The 22,026-nt window shown below is 44.3% G+C and overlaps 2 protein-coding genes and 1 long non-coding RNA gene across 3 annotated transcripts; 1 reads left to right on the forward strand and 2 right to left on the reverse strand.

Moving 5' to 3' along the window:
- The first annotated feature begins 570 nt into the window (after positions 1-570).
- On the forward strand, positions 571-13,093 carry smc5 (structural maintenance of chromosomes 5). The gene is made up of 24 exons (XM_047804629.1): positions 571-811; positions 1,768-1,909; positions 2,106-2,158; positions 2,273-2,435; positions 2,760-2,894; positions 2,992-3,132; positions 3,296-3,457; positions 3,681-3,752; positions 3,840-4,095; positions 5,198-5,352; positions 5,443-5,556; positions 5,649-5,743; positions 6,026-6,158; positions 7,365-7,538; positions 8,024-8,193; positions 8,346-8,469; positions 8,822-8,944; positions 9,191-9,319; positions 9,707-9,802; positions 10,455-10,559; positions 10,654-10,773; positions 10,996-11,175; positions 11,990-12,085; positions 12,806-13,093. The coding sequence occupies exons 1-24, from the start codon at positions 651-653 to the stop codon at positions 12,935-12,937; spliced, it is 3,231 nt and encodes a 1,076-aa protein (XP_047660585.1). The 5' UTR covers positions 571-650; the 3' UTR covers positions 12,938-13,093.
- Positions 7,962-8,406, reverse strand: LOC113653015. The gene is made up of 2 exons (XR_003443004.2): positions 8,264-8,406; positions 7,962-8,140 (listed from the first exon to the last, which is right to left on the reverse strand). It is a non-coding gene; the product is annotated as an uncharacterized LOC113653015 (long non-coding RNA).
- Positions 13,094-13,607: 514 nt separating the features above from the next.
- On the reverse strand, positions 13,608-18,488 carry zfand5b (zinc finger, AN1-type domain 5b). Its single transcript, XM_027162382.2, has 5 exons — positions 18,323-18,488; positions 15,410-15,574; positions 15,039-15,239; positions 14,561-14,692; positions 13,608-14,477 (listed from the first exon to the last, which is right to left on the reverse strand). Exons 2-5 carry the CDS (start codon positions 15,564-15,566, stop codon positions 14,329-14,331), a joined length of 639 nt encoding a protein of 212 aa, XP_027018183.1. The 5' UTR covers positions 15,567-15,574; positions 18,323-18,488; the 3' UTR covers positions 13,608-14,328.
- Positions 18,489-22,026: the final 3,538 nt, after the last annotated feature.

Genomic DNA, 22,026 nt, shown 5'->3' on the forward strand with positions numbered 1-22,026 from the left:
CCCAGTCTGTAGTGTGTTTATGACCCGGTCTGAGGTATGTTTATGATCCAGTCTGTAGTGTGTTTATAACCCAGTCTGTAGTGTGTTTATGACCCGGTCTGTAGTGTGTTTATGACCCGGTCTGAGGTATGTTTATGACCCCGTCTGTAGTGTGTTTATGATCCGGTCTGAGGTATGTTTATGATCCAGTCTGTAGTGTGTTTATGACCCGGTCTGAGGTATGTTTATAACCCAGTCTGTAGTGTGTTTATGACCCGGTCTGTAGTGTGTTTATGATCCGGTCTGAGGTATGTTTATGACCCGGTCTGAGGTATGTTTATGATCCAGTCTGTAGTGTGTTTATAACCCAGTCTGTAGTGTGTTTATAACCCAGTCTGTAGTGTGTTTATGACCCAGTCTGTAGATGAACCTTGTTGATTAATCTGACGGCCTGGGGATATACTGTAACGTGTCCTGGATGTTCTGCCTCTAATCGCTAAACAGAGCACATTTACATCACCTCGCCTCAGCGTGTGCGCCAGCGGCCGCCCCGGGTGACGTCACGTGCTTTTAAGTCACGTGGAAATGAGGACCAATCAGTGGTGGACGTGTCTGCAACACCGGCGGGAAACGAAAGCAGTAAACACAGAGCTTCACACTGAGGCGAAGTCATGGCGCTGCACGGGAAAAGGAAAAGAATAAGTCATATGTTAACCAGCTCACAGCCCTCCAGCAGTCAGTCCACGCTACCCTGTGCTACACACACGCAGCTGGGAGCTGAGCAGCGCTTCGTACAGGGATCTATCGTCCGCATTACTATGAAAAACTTCCTGTAAGTGGCTAGCTGGCTAGCAGGCTTGTTCTTTTCACACCTGTATTGAGACATATCCCGCCTTAAACATGCCGTGATATGATTGGATAGCAGTATCTGATTCCTGCGCACTGATTCGCTAGTGATTCGGTTCGTCTCTTCTAGCCAATAGCGCATAAGACGGAGATCAGAATTCGGGTGGGAAAATAACGCTTTCGAAATGTATTATACTGAATTAAAGCATTGGCTTGACTTACTAAGATGGTTTTTGAAGGTTTAATGAAGCTAGCGGGAGCTAATAGCTTTAATTCAGCATACAGAATGTCCTCCAGTCTTTAATTAGTTTAATAAATATAAAATTAATAATCCTAAAGTAATATATCACTGTAGAGTTTCAGGGGGAGGAGTTTAAACACATCACTGTAGAGTTTCAGGGGGAGGAGTTTAAACACATCACTGTAGAGTTCCAGGGGGAGGGGTTTAAACATCTCACTGTAGAGTTTCAGGGGGAGGGGTTTAAACAACTCACTGTAGAGTTTCAGGGGGAGGGGTTTAAACAACTCACTGTAGAGTTTCAGGGGGAGGGGTTTAAACAACTCACTAGAGTTTCTGGGGGAGGGGTTTAAACACCTCACTATAGAGTTCCAGGGGGAGGAGTTTAAACACCTCACTATAGAGTTCCAGGGGGAGGGGTTTAAACAACTCACTATAGAGTTCCAGGGGGAGGAGTTTAAACACCTCACTATAGAGTTCCAGGGGGAGGGGTTTAAACACCTCACTATAGAGTTCCAGGGGGAGGGGTTTAAACAACTCACTATAGAGTTCCAGGGGGAGGAGTTTAAACACCTCACTATAGAGTTCCAGGGGGAGGGGTTTAAACAACTCACTATAGAGTTCCAGGGGGAGGAGTTTAAACACCTCACTATAGAGTTCCAGGGGGAGGAGTTTAAACACCTTTGTGTTGTCTTTACTAACAGCACATACGATCACTCAGAAGTGTTTCCTGGTCCAAACCTGAACATGATTGTGGGAGCAAACGGAACCGGAAAGTCCAGTATAGTGTGTGCTATCTGTCTGGGCCTGGCGGGAAAAACAGCAGTGTTGGGACGAGGGGACAAGGCAAGTCATGTCTGAGTCTATAATCATCATTGTTACATCACACTTAATTAGCCTCGTTAGTGTTTATTTACATCTTCGTTAGTTTCTATAATAAACTGTTTGTTTACACTGCATTTAATCTGCTAATGTGAATATAGCCAAATCAAATAAACCAGTTTTATTAATGTGTGTGTGTGTGTGTGTGTGTGTGTATCAGGTGGGACTGTATGTGAAGAGAGGATGCACTAAAGGCTCAGTAGAAGTAGAGTTGTAAGTATTTGATCATTCATCATGCAACAATATATGGAGGTAATATTATAAACTTGTTCCTCCCCTATACACTCTGTGTGTGTGTGTGTGTGTGTGTGTGTGTGTGTGTGTCAGGTATAGAACTGCTGGAAACCTGGTGATTAGCCGTGAGATAATTGTGGAGAATAATCAGAGTGTGTGGATGATTAACCACAAACACACAAGTCAGAAGGTGGTAGAGGAGGCAGTGAAGGAGCTCCACATCCAGGTCGGGAATCTGTGTCAGTTCCTGCCTCAGGTCAGTGGCACTCTGTTTACACTCACACTGGTTTATTGTGATTACAGCCTATAATTTGGTGATTTGTATTAAAAATAAGTTGTACTTGGGTGAACAACTTTATTGGGAATTCACTTTATTGGGGGGGGCGTCGATGCCTTGCTCGAGGGCACCTCAGTCGTGGTATTGCCGGCACGAGACTCAAACCCACAACCTTAGGGTTAGGAGTCAGACACTCTAACCATTAACCATTCCAGCAGCATTAAAGAATAATTTGCCCAGATCATGTTCAGGGCTGTGTGGTAAACATTTCTGGGTTCTGGACATTTAATTTCTCCTCTGCAGGAGAAGGTTGGTGAGTTTGCTAAGATGAGTAAGATAGAGCTCCTGGAGGCCACAGAGAAATCTGTCGGTCCACCGGAAATGTACAGCTTCCACTGTGATCTAAAGAACTGCCGCAGTAAAGAAAGGGATCTGGAGGTAACGTCATTAACCTCGTTTTATTTAAGCTATTTGTCTGTGTGTCGAGATTCCTCTCTGTCCCTCATACACGTTTACTTTGGAAAACTTTGGACAGAATCTGTGTAAAGAAAAGGCCAATTTCCTGGAGAAAGCCCGGCAGAGGAATGAGCGCAACAAGGGGGACGTGGAGCGCTACCACATGAGGAGGAGGCATCTTGATAGGATCCAAATGCTGGAGAAGAAGAGGCCCTGGGTGGTGAGCATCCTTCTGTTTTCCTGAAATGATAATTATTAAAAGAAAAGTGTAGAAAAAAATTATTTTGACTTCCTTTTTCTGTTCCCCTTTAATAATACTAAAATAAATGGATAACCATAGATAGATGATCAAAAGTTGTGTGTGTGTGTGTGTATTTGTGTAGGAGTATGAGACGACTCGTAAGGAGCTGGAGGAAGTAAAGAAACAGAGAGAGGACATGAAGAGGAAAGTGAAGTCGCTGAAGGAAGCACAGACGCCCCTGCTAAGAAAAATCCAGTCAATTGAGAGCCAGCTGCAGCCCATCGAGAACCAGATGAAGGAGAAGGTCTGGAGAACCTCAATCCATCTATCAGCCAAAGCACCATAACATACAGGAACTGCACATAAGTCACAGTGTAGTCAGGTTAGGAACAAACATGCTTAAAATGTGGAACGTTCACCCAGTTACACAGAATGTCAGCCCAGTGTGCAGGTGACAATAAGTAAGGTGTTGTGAGTGATGTGTTTATGTACCTGCTCACATTAATGACCACTTTGTGTTTCTGCAGACGGTCAAAATCAAAGAGGCTTCACAGAAATGTAAACAGAAACAGGACCAACTGGACTGGAAATACAAAGAGGTGTGGCTTTATGTTGATCTATTAACAGAGCAGCTCCATGTAGAAGGTTTATGATCTCTAGACTAACTCGGATTATCTGCTCGTCAGATTGAAGACATTAAGCAACGTCTGAGTCTGAAGCGGACAGGGGAGGCGGATCGGCAGAAACGGATCGGGATGATGCAGCAAATGATTCAGGACTTGCAGAAGGAGCTGGACAACATGGGTAGCCAGGAGGATGTAACTCCCAAGATCGAGGCAGTTAACTCTGAGCTCAGGAGCATCCAGGCAGAGAAATCCAGGCTGGATGGAGAACGGCAAGATCTGAGGCGAGATAAAGACGAGGCCACGGGCGAGCTGAGACGTAAGATTTACTGCAAACACAGTGCTGGTGTAGCCGAGTCAGGGGGTGGTGGGTGTAGCCGAGCCAGGGGGTGGTGGGTGTAGCCGAGCCAGGGGGTGGTGGGTGTAGCCGAGCCTGGCGGGGGGTGGTGGGTGTAGCCGAGCCTGGCGGGGGGTGGTGGGTGTAGCCGAGCCTGGCGGGGGGTGGTGGGTGTAGCCGAGCCAGACGGGGGGTGGTGGGTGTAGCCGAGCCAGACGGGGGGTGGAGGGTGTAGCCGAGCCATACGGGGGGGGTGGGTGTAGCCGAGCCTGGCGGGGGGTGGTGGGTGTAGCCGAGCCAGACGGGGGGTGGTGGGTGTAGCCGAGCCAGACGGGGGGTGGAGGGAGTAGCCGAGCCAGACGGGGTGGGTGGGTGTAGCCGAGCCAGTCGGGGGGTGGTGGGTGTAGCCGAGCCTGTCGGGGGGTGGTGGGTGTAGCCGAGCCTGGCGGGGGGAGGGGGGTGTAGCCGAGCCTGGCGGGGGGAGGGGGGTGTAGCCGAGCCTGGCGGGGGGAGGGGGGTGTAGCCGAGCCTGGCGGGGGGAGGGGGGTGTATCCGAGCCTGGCGGGGGGAGGGTGGTGTAGCCGAGCCTGGGGGGGGGATGGGGCTGTAGCCGAGCCTGGCGGGGGGAGGGGGGTGTAGCCGAGCCTGGCGGGGGGAGGGGGGTGTAGCCGAGCCTGGCGGGGGGAGGGGGGTGTAGCCGAGCCTGGCGGGGGGTGGTGGGTGTAGCCGAGCCAGGTGGGGTGGGGGTGGGTGTAGCCGAGCCAGGCGGGGGGTGTAGCTGCAAATCACAGGTTTATGTTAATGAGCTTGTTCCAATAAGATATCGTTTCTATAGTAACAGACGATTTACTCCACATAACAAGGCTCAAATCATGTTAAAGATTTCTTTAAAGAAAAGTAATAAGTAAAGAATTGTAAATGATTGTGGTATAAGAGGAATAAAACACCAGGGGACACAGTGCTATAGGATAATAAACACCTTCTCTGGCTAACTCTAATTTATGCCTCACCAACATTGCTTTGATTATAGGTCTAACAGCACGTCACCTTCTCACGTCTCACCTTTCCATCTTCTTGTCCACAGGTTTGCAGAATCGTCTGCGCAGTTTGGAGGACATGATAAAAAGGAAGGAGGACATGCTGCGTAGCCGTTTCCGTGACACCCACACGGCTATGATATGGCTAAGGAGCAACCGTCACCTCTTTGAGGGGAATGTGTACGATCCCATGATGTTGGTGGTAAGAGTTTTACTGCTCTGTGAAGTGTGTGTACCTCAGGTGTGTGTATAAAGACCGGTGCTTCATGTAGCTGCTTATATCTTATTACAGATCAATGTACGGGACCCACGGCATGCGAAATATGTGGAGAGCCACGTCCCTCTAAATGACCTGAAGGCCTTTGTGTTCCAGAAGCAGCAGGATATGGAAAAGTTTATGGCAGAAGTAAGGAGCGGAGACCGGTGACGTATATGGTGATGTATGTTCTTTAGTTGAACATGTTTACACACTAGTGATCGTCTGCTCACTATTCTCAGGTTCGAGATAAACAGAGACTCCGAGTGAACAGTGTTATTGCTCCTACAGAATCGTGTGCTAACCGACCGCCGTTACGTCCCATTGACTCCCTCAAGTAAGGTCGTTTTTTTACTTCATTTTAATGACTTTTCATGTATTAGTAAAACAAATGTCTTAAAACTACAGACCAAACTGCTCGTAGGTCAGTTATAAACATGCTTTAAAGTAAGAAAATGAACTGTGCTCAGTATTTAGTCTGTGTTTTAATGCCTCTAATACACAATGCTTGACAAATTTGACTTTTTTTGCACTCTGCAGTAGAAGAAAGTGAAATATTTGCATTGTTGATGTAATTGTGTATGTGTGTGTGTGTGTGTGTGTGTGTGTGTGTGCACAGACGTTTTGGGTTCTTTTCCTACCTACGAGAGCTGTTTGATGCCCCAGATGAGGTGATGAGCTACCTGTGCAATCAGTATAGAATTAATGATGTACCTGTGGGGACGGAGAGGACCAAGAACATGATCGAGATGGTTAGTTCTTCTTCTAAATATTTCTCTTGTTAAACTTCTAAGTAAACACAACTTCCTGTTAGTCTTCTGGAAGCGAGATCCCTTTTAAACTCGTCAGTAAAGTCTTTTAACATGTTGGAGTGAAACAGCTATTAGATGAGTCATGAATAGAGTTGCAAAATTCCGGGAATTTTCAAGGCTGGAAACTTTCCATGGGAATTAACTGGGAATTTTTAAAAAATACAGAGTTCCTATAACATATAACTTAAATGTAGTTAAAAAAAAAACTCTTGCAGCATAATTTAGTTTAAAACAACAAGATTTAATGCAATTTAAGTTGAATTTGTACCCTGAGTTCCTCGGTCACTTGCACACAGCACACTGCTTACTGGAAGGCCATTGAGGCCAAACCCCCTGCAGGGTTACTGTATTTTAGGGTCATTTAACTAGTTGCTTATTAGCATGAATATTAATAGAATATTGGCTATGTATTAGTACTTATTAAGCACATATTAATGCCTTATTCTGCTTTACATTCTTAATTGTATCCAATACCTAAACTTAATAACTACCTTACTAACTCTTAATAAGCAGTAAATTAGGTGTTACCACATGTACAGATCATTTGATGACCCCCCCACACACACACACACACACTCACTCCCTCTGAAATAAAAAAAATCCATTACATCATAAATTACAATTAAATCGGTCAAGACATCATTTTAAAAATGTGTACTACCTTACATACATGTCTGCTTATGACCAAACAACATGTTTATTTATCTTTGTATATGATATCGTGTATATACATTTATATATACAAGTTCCCATGGAAATTTACCGTAAACTTTCTGCCCCTTTGCGACCCTAATCATGAACTCATAAAATTATTTTAGCTCATTTTAAATTTTAATTATTTAACTTAATTGAAAAACAGGCAAAAGTACAGAGTGTAGTTCTTTATCTTTTACAAGGGAATGACGTCGTCATCAGTTCTGTCGTATGACTTCTGTTCCTAATAATGTGGTATAAAGCTCAGTGTAATTCACATGCCATGTAGTAGTGAAACAAGGTTTTGACATTTAAACACAATTTCCTAAATCTAAACTTAACCCATGTTGATTTGCAGCTTGTGTCACTGTAACTTGTCTTCATGGTTTAAACACTGTCACGTTTCTACCTGACAGTGAAGCTCAGTGTTCTGTGACCTTCTGTCTCTGTCAGGTGATCAGAGAGTCTCAGATGAGGACGATCTACACCGCAGAGGAGAAGTACATGGTGAAGAAGTCCACCTACTCTAACAGGACCATTTCCAGTAACTCTGCCCTTCGGCCCTCTCAGTTCCTCAGCATCACCATCGATGCAGATGAGAGACGGCGGCTAGAAGACCAGCTCAGTGTAAGACGGATCATAGTTCTCTCCTGTTCTAATCATGTGCATGATACAGTTTTCCTGCCAGCACATTCAGATGATTGAAAATGATGGGTGTTGTTCATGTGCGTGAGTGTCCTAGAACTAATAGTGACCTGAAGGAAGGGTTCTGGGCTCCATGTATTAATCTGGCATCACATGGCACCTTCAAACGAGCATCAAGTCATTTACATCCATTCATTTAGTGCTTTATTCGGGTCAGGGTGGATCCTGATTGTGAGGCACGAACACAAACTGGATAAGAAGCTCATTGTAATCTTCTTTTACAAGAATTTAATAATAAAAAAAATATTTGGGGTAAGACACGGTATGAGACGTGTTAAGTAGTGAAATCAGCTGGGGCAGTAAACTGGAGTTACCCCCTGTAAGGAACAGCCGGAAAACCTCTAATTTAAGTTGATCTGATCTTTATTTCTGTGAGGTGTTCTTATGGCAACCTTTGACCTCTCCAGGCAGCTCAGCAGCAGGTCCACGCCGTCGACACTCGCATGAGCGCTAATCAGGAGCAGCAGGTCAGACTGGATCGCCGTGACAATGAGCTCAGGGCTGAGAAGAAGCGTCTGTCGGAGCTAAAGGGGAAAAGGAGACAGTTGGAGCAGAAGATCAGCACCAAGCAGGACAGGTAACACACACACACACACACACACACACACACACATGTAATATGGTGTCAAACACATTGTTTTTTTTACATAGTACGTTATCTCTGTCTCGTCTCTCCCTTTGTCTCCGTTCTTTGTCTTTATCTCCGTGTCTTTGTCCCATCTCTCCCAGTTTGAAACAGATGCAGCAGGCTGGAATCGATCTTCAGAAAGAAGAGGATGAAGCCAATGCCAGGATCAATCATGTAAACGAGCTGAAGGTGGCCATAGTGGAGGAGTTTCTGCAATACATGAAGGTTAGTGTGAGCTGCAGGTGGACTGTTAAACACTGCATAATATCCAGGTATTTGTCAGACCCGTCACCACAGGACAAGCACGCAGCCGTGCAGTCTTTATTTATTAGACTTCACTGAATTCATTTATGGTACGTTTAAGTTTCTGGCATTTAGCAGACAATCTTATACAGAGATTACACAGATTACAAGCCAGGCCTTCTCACCCAACATCAGTGCCTACGCTCTACTAAATAAATGGGCAAAACTGTTAAAGTCCATGTGTTTATAATGTAATGTAAGGGGCTCCTGGTGTAATGTAAGGGGTGTTAATACTTTGGTGCGTGTGTGTGTGTGTGTGTGTGTGTGTGTGTAGCACAGAGCAAGGCTGAGCATGGAGAAGGTGTACTTGGCACTGGAGACAGCAGGGCTCAGTGCTGAGAAGACCAAACTGGAGTCTGACTGCAGAGAAGGATCAGCTGAGCTCAGAAGAGCAGAGGTCAGAGGTCACAGATTGATGAGGGCTTTGATTGATGATACTTTTAAGACTTGATAAAGTCAACACTGTTAGATTAGTAACACTGAGGAAATGACATCATGGCAGTAATGATGTAATGTACATAATCATCTTTCAGATTGGTTTTCTTTACATTCACGTGTGTGTGTGTGTGTGTGTGTGTGTGTGTGTGTGTGTGTGTGTGTGTGTGTGTGTGTGTGTGTGTGTGTGTGTGTGTGTGTTTTACAGCAATTGTTTACTGAGCTGGACCAGAGGAAGGTGAGTCTGCTGGAGACGTGTAAGAGACTGATGAGGAGAGCGAGTGAGATCTGTAACATGAACCCAGGAGAGACTGTAGTACCAGAGATCCTGCAAACGGTCAGAACACACAACACACACACACACATGTACACACACACACACATGTACACACACACACACACACACATGTACACACACACACACACATGTACACACACACATGTACACACACACACATGTACACACACACACACATGTACACACACACACACACATGTACACACACGCATGTACACACACACACACACACACACACACATTCTGTCGTTTATTTTTAGACTGCTGTGTACCTCTGATTTCATAGAGTCTGAGTAAAGCTAAACTAGTAACATAACCCAACCTCAGCCCCATTGGTCCAGGTCAGAGGTCCATCTAAGATGGAGACGCCGTGTATCTGATTGTAATGATTGTAATTCACTCCTTTTTCTTCTCAACTTGTCTCAGGCATTTAGTGAGCTGCCCAACACTCTGGGGGAGATCGATGCCATGTTGGACGAAGAGAAGGCCAGAGCAGAAGGGTTCGCCGACCTCAGTGAAAGAGTACGAGACTAAAGTTACATCTTCAGGATCTTTCTACATCTCACACACACACACACACACACACACACACACACACACACACACCTGATTCTCACACACACCTGATTCTCTCTCACACACACACACACACACACACACCTGATTCTCACACACACACACACACCTGATTCTCACACACACCTGATTCTCTCTCTCACACACACACACACACACACACACCTGATTCTCACACACACACACACACACACACCTGATTCTCACACACACACACCTGAGTGATTTCTGTCAGTACAACCGAGTTCTAGCACAGGGTCATTTTAGATCTATTATACTTTGTGTATCTGAGAGTGAAAATACAGGCCTCAGGTTCTCATGATTGTTTAAATGTGTGTGTGTGTGTGTGTGTGTGTGTGTGTGTGTGTGTGTGTGTGTGTGTGTGTGTGTGTGTGTGTGTGTGTGTGTGTGTGTGTGTGAATTTTGTTTAAAGTTTAAGCAAACCTCACTTAAAATGGAAAGTGTCCTCGATTATACCGCGAATATTCTGTCTGTCTGTCTTGTGGGCTTCTAACCTCCTGCCCCATGAGAGTGAGAACAAGAACAAACAGTGCAGTTGTTTCTGTAATTCTCTGTATGTTTGTTGTGACCTGATCAGGTGGTGGAGGAATATAACCAGAGAGAGAGGGAGATAAAGGAGATGGAGAAGGAGCTGGAGGAGAAGACCAAAGATCTGAACACCTACAGACAGAACATCTCTGAGGCACGGCTCTCATCCTCTACACATCACACACACGATAGAGAGGTATTATATACACGTTATTAACTGTGTGTGTGTGTGTGTGTATACACACCAGGCAAAGGAGCGCTGGCTGAATCCTCTGAAGCTGCTGGTGGATCAGATTAATGAGAAGTTCAGTGACTTCTTTCGCTCCATGAACTGTGCTGGAGAAGTCGACCTTCACTCTGAGAATGAGGTCAGTCACACACACACACACACACACACACACAATGAGAGCCTGAACAACAACTGATTCTATTTTTTTTTTCTAAAATAAACACAAACTGTGATCAGAAATTAACACTTAAAATCATTTCTTGCAAAAAATAAACATTTACTAAAAACCTCTGAAATCCTTGAGGTACTAATTTATTGAATCATTAGATTACAAATGTGTGTGTGTGTGTGTGTGTTACAGGAGGAGTACGATAAATATGGGATCCGTATCCGGGTGAAGTTCCGCAGCAGCACTCAGCTACACGAGCTCACACCTCACCATCAGAGCGGCGGTGAGCGTAGCGTCTCCACCATGTTATACCTCATGGCTCTGCAGGAACTCAACCGCTGCCCCTTCAGAGTCGTCGATGAGATCAACCAGGTCTGTGCTGTCTGTCACACACTGACCTCAGTACTTACTGGTGTTACGTACAGGGGAGTAGAACCACAGCCGTCTAACAGTCAGCAGTTTATTCTGGGGTTTTTTCCCCCAGAAACTTTGTCTTTTATCTTCCTTTCTTCTGCTTCCAACATCTCAATAAACCGTATTTCATTTCAGAAAGTCCCCAGAAAACTACAACAGTTCTCCATCTTTCTGAACAAATGTGTTAGAATAATAAACACTAACACGACACGCCGATCCTACGACACTAATACTACACACTACACCATTACAGCAGTCTAACATTAACACTGTTCAGTGTCACCACATGAGGATGAGGTTCACTTCAGTCTGGTTCCTCTCGAGGTTCCTCATATCATCTCAGGGAGATTTTCCTCAGCACCGTCACCTCGGTCTCATCATTAGAGATAAATAATAACTTCATTTAAACTTTTAACATTTTATTCTGTTTCTATTTTTCCGTAAAGTTGCTTTGAGACAATGTGAACTGTTAAATAATTAAATTAAACTGAGATTATCAGCTCAGGCTCAGTGTGTTTGGTGAGTTTTCAAAAATGATTTGCATTTTGGAATTTGCAGTGGTAGATTATTGGCTAAGACGTGACTAGTGAGAGGAAGGTCTTGAGTTCAAATCCCAGCACTACCAAATTTAAACAAACATCTCTCAAGGGCTCCTTTGTGTAAATGAGATAAATATACATGTCTCTCTGTATAAGGCTGTGTGTCTGAAGCTGAAAATGACCGAGTGTAACCAGGAGCGCTGTTTTTTTTTTTTCTCTCTCTGTGTGTGTAGGGGATGGACCCAGCCAATGAGAGGAGAGTGTTCGACATTGTGGTGAAAACAGCGTGCAGTGGCAAAACCTCACAGTATTTCTTCATTACACCAAAGGTACAATAACTTAAAGGGTTTGAGCCTTAATATGTGTGTGTGTGTGTGTGTGTGTGTGTGTGTGTGTGTGTGTGTGTGTGTGTGTGTAAAAAAAAATAACTAAAGGAATACTCGTCACATTCACATAACACCACTCCAGTTAAACTTCAGGGAGATCAATCTGTCCAGTTTCACCTGCTTTAGTACAAATAAAAGTGACCCATAGAAGGGCAACAACGCAGCAGCAGGGCTTTTATCTGCATACGTGGCATCAGATGAGCACAGGTTCACACCGAGCACACGGGAAAGACGTGAACGGGTCTGGAGATGCCGTGGGGAACAGCAGGAGCTCAGTGATGCCCTGATCTTTAGGTGTGGGAGGGAGGATCCACCAGGACACCATCCTGCACCTCATACAGTGTGTCACCAGAGCTGGTTGTGAGTGCATACAGGCACGTGGGACAAAACATACTACTGAGTCAGTTTGTGGAGTGTGTGAGCTTGAAGCCAGCCTTGGTGAGTTTGGTTTCCACTGACTCACCTTTTGGTCAGAGATCCAGCATGTGTGTGATAGTGAGGTGTTATTACAGTATGAGTGGAGTCGGTGCAGACCAGATGTGTGCATTGGGACACACACACACACACACACACACTAATAGTCTATTTGTGTATCTGCATGATTCAGGGTAGAAATGTGGTGTTAAGTGTACAATGTATTTGGTTGTGTGTGTGTTTAAACAGCTCCTTCAGGATTTAAAGTATGCAGATGAGATGACTGTTCTGTGTGTCCATAACGGCCCCTACATGCTTCCAACCGATAAATGGAACGACAAGGTCTTCATCAGACGTGTTAAACGGCGGAGCAACCAGTAACACGAGTCTGTTTACTTTACACCTTATCCAACAGTGCCTCCTGTTCTCTGTAATATCCTCATGATCTATTTATATTTATATTTGTATTGTCCACAGGGATTTTTGTACATGTCTATTTCTAATGAGTTAAAGAATAAAGTTAATATTTGTAGGTAAGGGTGAAGTGATCTGTCCTGTGGTGCTGTACATGTTCAGGTTATCAGGTCGGGGGTGTGGCCTAAATCATAGCGTACTGGTCCATATACGAGAACATGTTTAGAGCTCTGTACATCATTTTATTTACATGATACAATTTTGTAATGGTGGATAACAAGATTAGATGTGCAATACATAATAAATATTAGAAGGGGCTCGCGTGTACAAACCACAGAACTGAAACAGAGTTTTAAACTGAATGAGTCTTGTACAGAAATGCCAGTGTGCACACACACACACACACACACAAATGAACTGACCATTTCACACCTCAGTGGAAACACAGCATGACACTCAGCACCATGTGACTCCCTCCACATCACACTACACACACACACACAGACAGGTTGTTAATTTAAAAAAAAAAAAAAGGCCTATGAGCAAGTAGCCGTTAAAAACCTAACACACTTTATTAATGTCACTAGCCATGCAGGTCACCTTTAAGCCACCTCCAACTAAAACTCCAACACTCAAGTGAAGTTCATAATACAAAGCCTTAACATTTAATCAGTTTAGTGGAGTACAGACAAACTTTTACCAACCTGGATAGAAGAAGTGTCACTCGAGAGCAGGAAAGAAAAATCACTCAAACAAAAAGGAGTAAAAAAAAAAAAGGTCTGAAGCCGGACGGTCCGAGGCACAGGCAAATAAACCAAGCCTAAGCTGTGAAGGCTAACTCTAGCATTTAGGAATCATGCCATGAGCCGAAGGGGAAGTGAACTCTTCAAACTAAAGGAAAAGAAGTGAGCGTCCATTGTTTCTTTTTGTGCTACATGAGCCAGCCATGCACTGCTGCCCTGACGGCGCTCCGGTCAGAGCCGTAACAGTCGTGTGAAGTCCCGCAGGCTACAACGTGTCCGTCCTCCTCACTGAGACACACACTCACGATTCGACAATCACAATGACAGTCCACCTTTAACACGACACCACCCCCCGCCCCCCCACACATACATTAAAGTCCACACACTTTTTCCCAGCTTTTTTAACTCCATCATACACACACAAAAACGAGAAAAAAGAAGAAAAAAAAAAAACACACACACACACACTCCACTCATGCATTGGCTGAAAAACATGATCAATATTATTAAAAAATAAAAATAGTCCTTTAGATCGCAGGTCAAGTGCGAGTCCTTTTATGTTACGTTATATCTCTCCCGGAACTGAGGGTCAAAGCCAAAAAGAAAACGGGTGATCTATATTCTCTGGATCTTGTCGGCCACCACCATGGGGTTCTCTTTGCGAATCTTGGCCGCGGCCTCGGCTTTGTAGTCGTAGGGGCAGTTGTGCTTGTCTGAGTAACGGTGAAGTCCACAGAAGAGGTTTCCACAACGACAGTCGAACCCTGAGCACAACACCAGGACAGTTAAGCACGGTGTCCCTTTATAAAAGGCGCAATAGCATTAGACATGAGGAGAGACGTCTCACCTGTAAGGCCGACCTTCTTGCGGCAGATGAAGCAACGGTTTTTCTTGGGTTTGGGGGCATCGGGTGTGTTGGTCTCCGCGCTGACTGCAGTGTTCACTGAGCAGGAAGAAGAAGCCAAGGGCTGAGTTACAACTAAGGAAACAAAACAGACAGAAAATCATCAATTATTAAACCTGGCAAAAGCAGGAACGATCTGAAAGAGGGTGAAAATCGTACATTAGTACTTAACAGTACATAAACTCTTTACACGATCTGCTAAAATTAGACAGCTTGAATGCCCATGTTCTGTGGTCCGGTCCTGTAGATACATGGCTCATGTTTTTGGATGAACAGAATGTTGATGTGACGTCTCATGACACACAATTTCTTTTCAACGAGTCACAGTTCATCATTACACAATGACATAAGAACGCTAGACAAGGTATTTTTGAGAAACTATCCTTTTAAACACTTCCATCGATTCGTCTTCAACACTAACCAGGTTTAGGAATTTCTACTTTAGGTGATGCCCCTTCCTCTTCACAGGAAATGCTCATCTCAGTCATCTGCTGCGTAACAGGAAGTGCTGCAGCAGCTCCGCAAGGTGACTCCACTTCACTCGACGAATTGGTTAAACTGGCCTCGATGATCTGGATCGCAGAGGCCTCGGCAGTGGGACTACTGGTTACACTGCTAGAACCTGTAAAGCAACAAAATCCCCGTCTGTTTATCACAGCATCACTAATCATGTAATATATACTTGTGTTTGGGGGGGGGGGGGGTGTTTGGGGTTTGCACACATAATAAAGCCAAATTAAAACACAGAATACAAAGAAATGAGAAGGACGAAGGTTAGGAACATTTGCTCACCCATGTTACTGAGCGGACTCACACCTCCGCTGTTCTGTCTGGAGATGTGTTCCTTATAACACACTGAACACATGCCGTTAGTCCTGGGGTTCCCATAGAATCCACAGCCGGTGGCGCAGAGCATGGGCACGGGGCTCTGGTTGGTCTCCTGGGCCATCGTTCACTCTGAGAACAAAACGAACGCCGGTCAATTCTGAGCAATGCACAGTTCACTGTCGGGAAGTAAATCTGATTTTACAGCAAAATCTATTTACAGAAATGTTAAAGCTGCGGCACGACATGACCGATCATCCTGCAAAAGGAAAAGAAGAATCTGCAACAGACGATAAAATACGACGAAGCCGTCTGAATGACAGGAAAAAGAAAGATTCTGTTCTCATAAACGCAGAAAGAAGAAAGGACACGTAGAAGAATTAGTTAATTGAAGAAATAAAGAGAGGAAAGGAGTAGGAGATTGTAGGAGACTAACAAAAAAAAAAAAGTTAAAAAGAGAAGTTAGGAGAGAAAAGAGAGAAGTAGATAAAGTGTTATAGCAAGAATGAAAGATTTTGTTAATGTCAGACAGACAAAGGACCAAAGCTGTGAAAGATGAAAACTTCCATGATTTGTCAAATGTGACGATATTAATTCTGTGTGCTCCATTACACACTGCTGAACACACCATCCTGGTTTCCAGCACAACCTGGAAACGTGCTAGTAAAGTGACGTGACTAGCTGAAGACAAACAGGACACGGTGTTACCGAGTCTGTGAGGGATGAGTTGTGTTTCACAACAAGCCTGGCACTGAACACACGATGATGTCTGACCCAGTATCAGCCTGAAGAACGGGTCAGAACCGCTCGGTGTCTCCTGCTGGAAGCACAGCATGTGTACAATAAAGACATGAGAACAGTTGGCCAGACAGTCTGGAACATTCTGCACGACTGATCAGCTCATTTGTCTGGTGATAAATCCAAAATCATGCTGCAGAAAACTGGTCTAAAGGCAAGGGATCATATGACCACAACCCGGCTAACCGAAGGCACGGCGACGTCTCTACGTGCTTCCTGATGAACATATTCTGAGATATTTATATATCTATATAGAAATTAAAGAATTACTAAACAGGAAGTGCAGCTCACTCCAACACATTTCTACACAATAGTTATAAAGGAGGCAGTGAGGAGTTTCCCTCAGGGACAGGGACATGTGCACATCATAAACATAGGAGTGAGGGTCAGATTTCACCTGTCACAAGACTGCAAAGTAATAAACTGATCTCACACACACACACACACACACACACACACACACACACACACTAAACACCAGCATGTGCCCTGACTAGAGTTATTTATATCCAGGCTGATGCCCCATCGTGACTTGATTACATCAGGGTGTGTGTGAGAGTGTGTGTGTGTGTGTGAGTGTGTGTGTCTTTCATTTAACAGAGCTGTTTATTTGGATAAAGCCCATAATGCCGTGACTACACCGAGTTAGTGTTCAGGAATCTGATGATCACTACTTTGACTACACACAGAACCAGCCATCATTAACACACACGTCGGTTTTCACGTGTTAACTGTTAACACAACGTGAACACGTGGGACAGTGAACACAGGCTAACAAACAGCTCCTTTAATACACAAAAGATAAACTCGATTTTAAATAAAACACTTAGATGTAAGACTGAATTTCCGTACATTATATCTATTTAAACACTTACGTAAATGGCCTTAGATAAAGACACTTCATTTATTAGAACATTTTAAACCAAATATTTATTACATTTTGTTCGTATTTGTCTGTACACGATGTACAGGTCAGCCTAAACACGGGTTGCCAGATTAAAAGGTTTCCTTTCAAACCACAGACAATAATTATAAATAGCTTGTTCGAATCTAAAATAAATCTCATTTACGAGGCTTCGAAGACACAGTTATCAAACACCCGTGTGTGTGTGTGTGTGTGTGTGTGTGTGAGAGAGAGAGAGAGAGTGTGTAAGATCCACAACCTGGCAACCCACAGCAGGCCTGAGCCTCTGAATCCACTGAGTCATGCTAATCGCAGCTAACAGTTTTGTGTACAACACACAGCTCCTCACAACACAAACACAAATGAAACCTCATCATTTCGGCAGTTTGTGTGTGTGTATAAACAACATGTCCGTCTTTAAGTCCTAATGTGATGGTGTTATTTATATAAGCTGTAAATCCCCGTCTGCTTTTGTCGTCTCTTTGTTCTGAATCTCTTCCTGTTTTTGGGACCTGCTTCAGTGTCGCTCACAAACTTATATATAAAAAGTGTAAATGTACAATAAAATGTTCAGGTGTCATTTTAACACCTTATTATTAATATTTTTAGCGGTTTGTGTGGAGAAAAGACTAGAAACGAGGCTTCATGCTAACCTGCTAAAGCTGATCTGTCTAAAGGAGCTCTGAATTAAACATGAATCATTTATTAACGTTAAAACTTTATATAGTTTATATTTATATTATATATAGAGTTAATAAGTAATAATAAATAAGTTTCCGAACCGCGAATCGAACATTAAGGCCTTTATACTGACTGAAGCTATTAAAAGTTAGCGCTTATTATGAGTCGTGATGGTTAATAAATGAACACAAAAGGGTTGAACAATAACACAGAGACATTAATAACAATAACACACATTAATAAGCAGTTACAGTGAATAAATAAACTGTGTTTGTGATCACACACAAGTTTATACCGAATAAACAGCTAGCGTTAGCTTCATGTTTGCTGAATGAGGAACTAGCCGTGGCTAATTTTAACTAGCTCATTTTTTGCCATGTCAGGTTTTACTACTACTTTATTTATTCATTACATTTGTGTAACACATTAGTTTGTGCGAGCTGTTTGTTTAAAATGTGACTAAAGCTAACAGATAAATAACGTTAGATATAAATTACCTGTAATGAACAACACAGCACTAATGAGGACAGATGCTGAAGTAAATAAATCTGCGGCCGAATCCCGACGTCGCCTCACTGACTGAACCGAACCGAACCGAACCGAACCGGACCGGACCGGAACGAACCGAACTGAACTGAGCTGAGCTGTTTGTTGCTCTCTTTAGATATAAGAAGGGGGCATGGCGTGATGACGTAACTGATAGAAACTAGGCGCTGATGGGTGGATGTATGATACTATTTGAGTGGGCGGGGCCAAAGCGAGAAGGTTTACTGTACATAACAACAGTTGTGTTGCTCCACACGGTGACCTGCAATGAGGTACATATAATAATAACAAGCTGCCAATGAGGCCTTGTGTGTGTGTCCCTGTGTCTCAGGGTGTCCCTGTCTGTGTGTCCCTGTGTGTCTGTCTCTGTCTGTTTGTATGTGTCCCTGTCTCTTGGTGTGTGTCTGTCTGTTTGTGTGTGTCTGTGCGTCCCTGTGTGTATGTCTCTGTCAGTTTGTGTGTGTGTGTGTGTGTCTGTGTGTGTGTCTCTGGGTGTGTCTTTGTCTGTTTGTGTGTCTCTGTGTGTGTCTGTGCGTATGTCTGTGTCTCGGTGTGTATGTCTGTCTCTGTGTGTATGTGTGTGTGTCTGTCTGTCCATGTGTGTATGTCTGTGTCTCGGTGTGTCCCTGTGTCCTTGTCTCTGATTGTTTGTGTGTGTCACGGTGTCCCTGTGTCCATGTCTCTGTCTGTTTGTGTGTGTCTCTCTGTGTGTCCCTGTGTGTATGTCTGTGTCTCGGTGTGTCCTTGTGTCCATGTCTCTGTCTTTGTGTGTCTGTCTGTCTGTGTGTCCCTGTGTGTATGTCTCTGTCTGTTTGTCTGTGTGTGTCCATGTCCCTGTCTGTTTGTTTGTGTGTGTGTCTGTCTGTGTTTCTGTGCCTCTGTCTGTGTGTGTGTCTCTGGGTGTGTGTATGTCTCTGTCTGTTTGTGTGTGTCTCTGTGTGTGTCTATGTCTGTTTGTGTATCTGTGTGTGTGTGTGTGTGTGTGTGTGCCGGCAGTGGACACGGTGTCCTCTCTCACGTCTCAGTTCTCAGTAAGACACAGTGGGCTTCCACGAAATTCTGAAGGTCTTGAGCAAACGCAGTCATGCGCACTATACAGGATTAAAACTGATTCAATTCCATTTATTAATAAATATTCTAAACACCACCTCATAGAAATGAGTCCGAGCTGAAGGTACAGACCCCATCAATCATTTCTCTGGCAAGATCACATCAGGTTGAGCTCCATTGTGTGTCAGGTTGTGTTCAAGGTTTCTCCCTAGGCTTTAGGTTTAAGGAGTTTTATCCTTTGTCCATGTTGCTTATAAAGGACAAACCGATACGTATTTACATTAAAATCTACATCCTGAGTTATTTATTCCTGTCCGATGTCCACTGTAAGATGTGCTACACAAATAAGATGGGACTGAACCAAACATCAAGCTGGTTTCAGGTCCTCAGTGTTCTGATGTTCTGTCTGATCACAAAGGATTCAGCAAAATGATTCACTGCTGTTTGTTTAACACAGAATGAGGAAACAGTGTGATGATGATGATGATGATGATGATGATGAACAGAACACGAACAACTACACTGTAGGTTCTTTTAATGGTCCATGTGGAGACACCTTGGAGATCCTATGTAGGTACCTACAAACTTTATCCATCAGAAAGGCTGCGAGATGAAGAACAGCTTCAGGAAGCAAGCTTTAGGAAACGAGCCCAGAAGAGTCGACTATTAAACATGTAGAACCGCGGTGGGCTTTCAGGGGTCTCTCTACAGGAACCCTTCAGTGTTCTGGTGTCACTTCCAGGTAGAACCTTCAAGCCAAGAACATTTCATTACACGATGAGTCACTAAAGAACCCTTTTGTTAATGTTTAACAGACAAACTCCTGCTATTTGGTACAATTTTACTATAGAAATGGATTTCAGTTCTTTATTGTTTCCGCAGATAAACAGAAAAGATCCCTTAAGGGTTTTAAGTCTGTTTTTATTTTATTCATTTAAATAAATAAACTGTAGGCAAATTTACGTCCGGCTGTTTTTCGTGTCTTTTTTTAAATCCGATCACACGGTAACATGAAACACGCCACATTTCCGGTAAGACTACAAACTCCTTATGACGTAAACACGTCTATTGCATCACGTCCGGTTTTTATGAGCAGCTATGGGTCGCTTTGTTATGCGGCGTGTCGAGTTGTGACACGTGACAGTTTCTAATCTTTATCAGTAAACTGAGCTGTTACACACGTGCGCCACGTCATTTTAATAGGTTTCATTTTAGTTGTAGAAGAAATAATAATAATAAAAAAACCCCAAAGCTTTAAACTGACTGAAAATGTCCTAAGCAGTGTGTGTGTGTGTCTGCACCAGCAGCAGGATGGTGTGTGTGTGTCTGCACCAGCAGCAGGATGGTGTGTGTGTGTCTGCACAAGCAGCAGGATGGTGTGTGTGTGTGTGTGTGTGTGTGTGTGTGTGTGTGTGTGTCTGCACCAGCAGCAGGATGGTGTGTGTGTGTGTGTGTGTGTGTGTGTGTGTGTGTGTGTGTGTGTGCACCAGCAGCAGGATGGTGTGTGTGTGTGTGTGTGTGTGTGTGTGTCTGAACCAGCAGCAGGATGGTGTGTGTGTGTGTGTCTGCACCAGCAGCAGGATGGTGTGTGTGTGTGTGTGTGTGTGTGTGTGTGTGTGTGTGTCTGAACCAGCAGCAGGATGGTGTGTGTGTGTGTGTGTCTGCACCAGCAGCAGGATGGTGTGTGTGTGTGTGTGTGTGTGTGTGTGTGTCTGCACCAGCAGCAGGATGGTGTGTGTGTGTGTGTGTGTCTGAACCAGCAGCAGGATGGTGTGTGTGTGTGTGTGTGTGTGTGCGTGTGTGTGTGTGTGTCTGCACCAGCAGCAGGATGGTGTGTGTGTGTGTGTGTGTCTGAACCAGCAGCAGGATGGTTGGTATGTGTGTGTATCTGTGTGTGTCTGAACCAGCAGCAGGATGGTGTGTGTGTGTGTGTGTGTGTGTGTGTGTCTGAACCAGCAGCAGGACGGTGTGTGTGTTTGTGTGTCTGAACCAGCAGCAGGACGGTGTGTGCGTTTGTGTTTGTGTGTGTCTGAACCAGCAGCAGGACGGTGTGTGTGTGTGTTTGTGTGTGTCTGAACCAGAAGCAGGATGGTGTGTGTGTGTGTGTGTGTGTGTGTGTGTGTGTGTCTGAACCAGCAGCAGGACGGTGTGTGTGTTTGTGTGTCTGAACCAGCAGCAGGACGGTGTGTGTGTTTGTGTTTGTGTGTGTCTGAACCAGCAGCAGGACGGTGTGTGTGTGTGTTTGTGTGTGTCTGAACCAGCAGCAGGATGGTGTGTGTGTGTGTCTGAACCAGCAGCAGGACGGTGTGTGTGTGTGTGTGTTTGTGTGTGTCTGAACCAGCAGCAGGACGGTGTGGAGGTTTGTTCTGAAATTTCTCGGCTTAAATATTGAAGAAGAATCTGATACTAGACACAATAAAAGTTCTTCACCTTTAACAGCACAAGATCTCTGAGCAAACACTCCATATATATATGTGTGTGTGTGTGTGTGTATGTGTGTGTCCATGTAAAGGTTGGAGGACCGAGACAGACAGGATGTGGACATTAAACCCTCAGTCACAGAGACACATCACACTCAGGTCTGCTGCAAGATTAATTAATCTCT

This window comes from Tachysurus fulvidraco, chromosome 20 (genome assembly GCF_022655615.1).
Source record: "Tachysurus fulvidraco isolate hzauxx_2018 chromosome 20, HZAU_PFXX_2.0, whole genome shotgun sequence".
Classification (NCBI taxonomy): domain Eukaryota; kingdom Metazoa; phylum Chordata; class Actinopteri; order Siluriformes; family Bagridae; genus Tachysurus; species Tachysurus fulvidraco.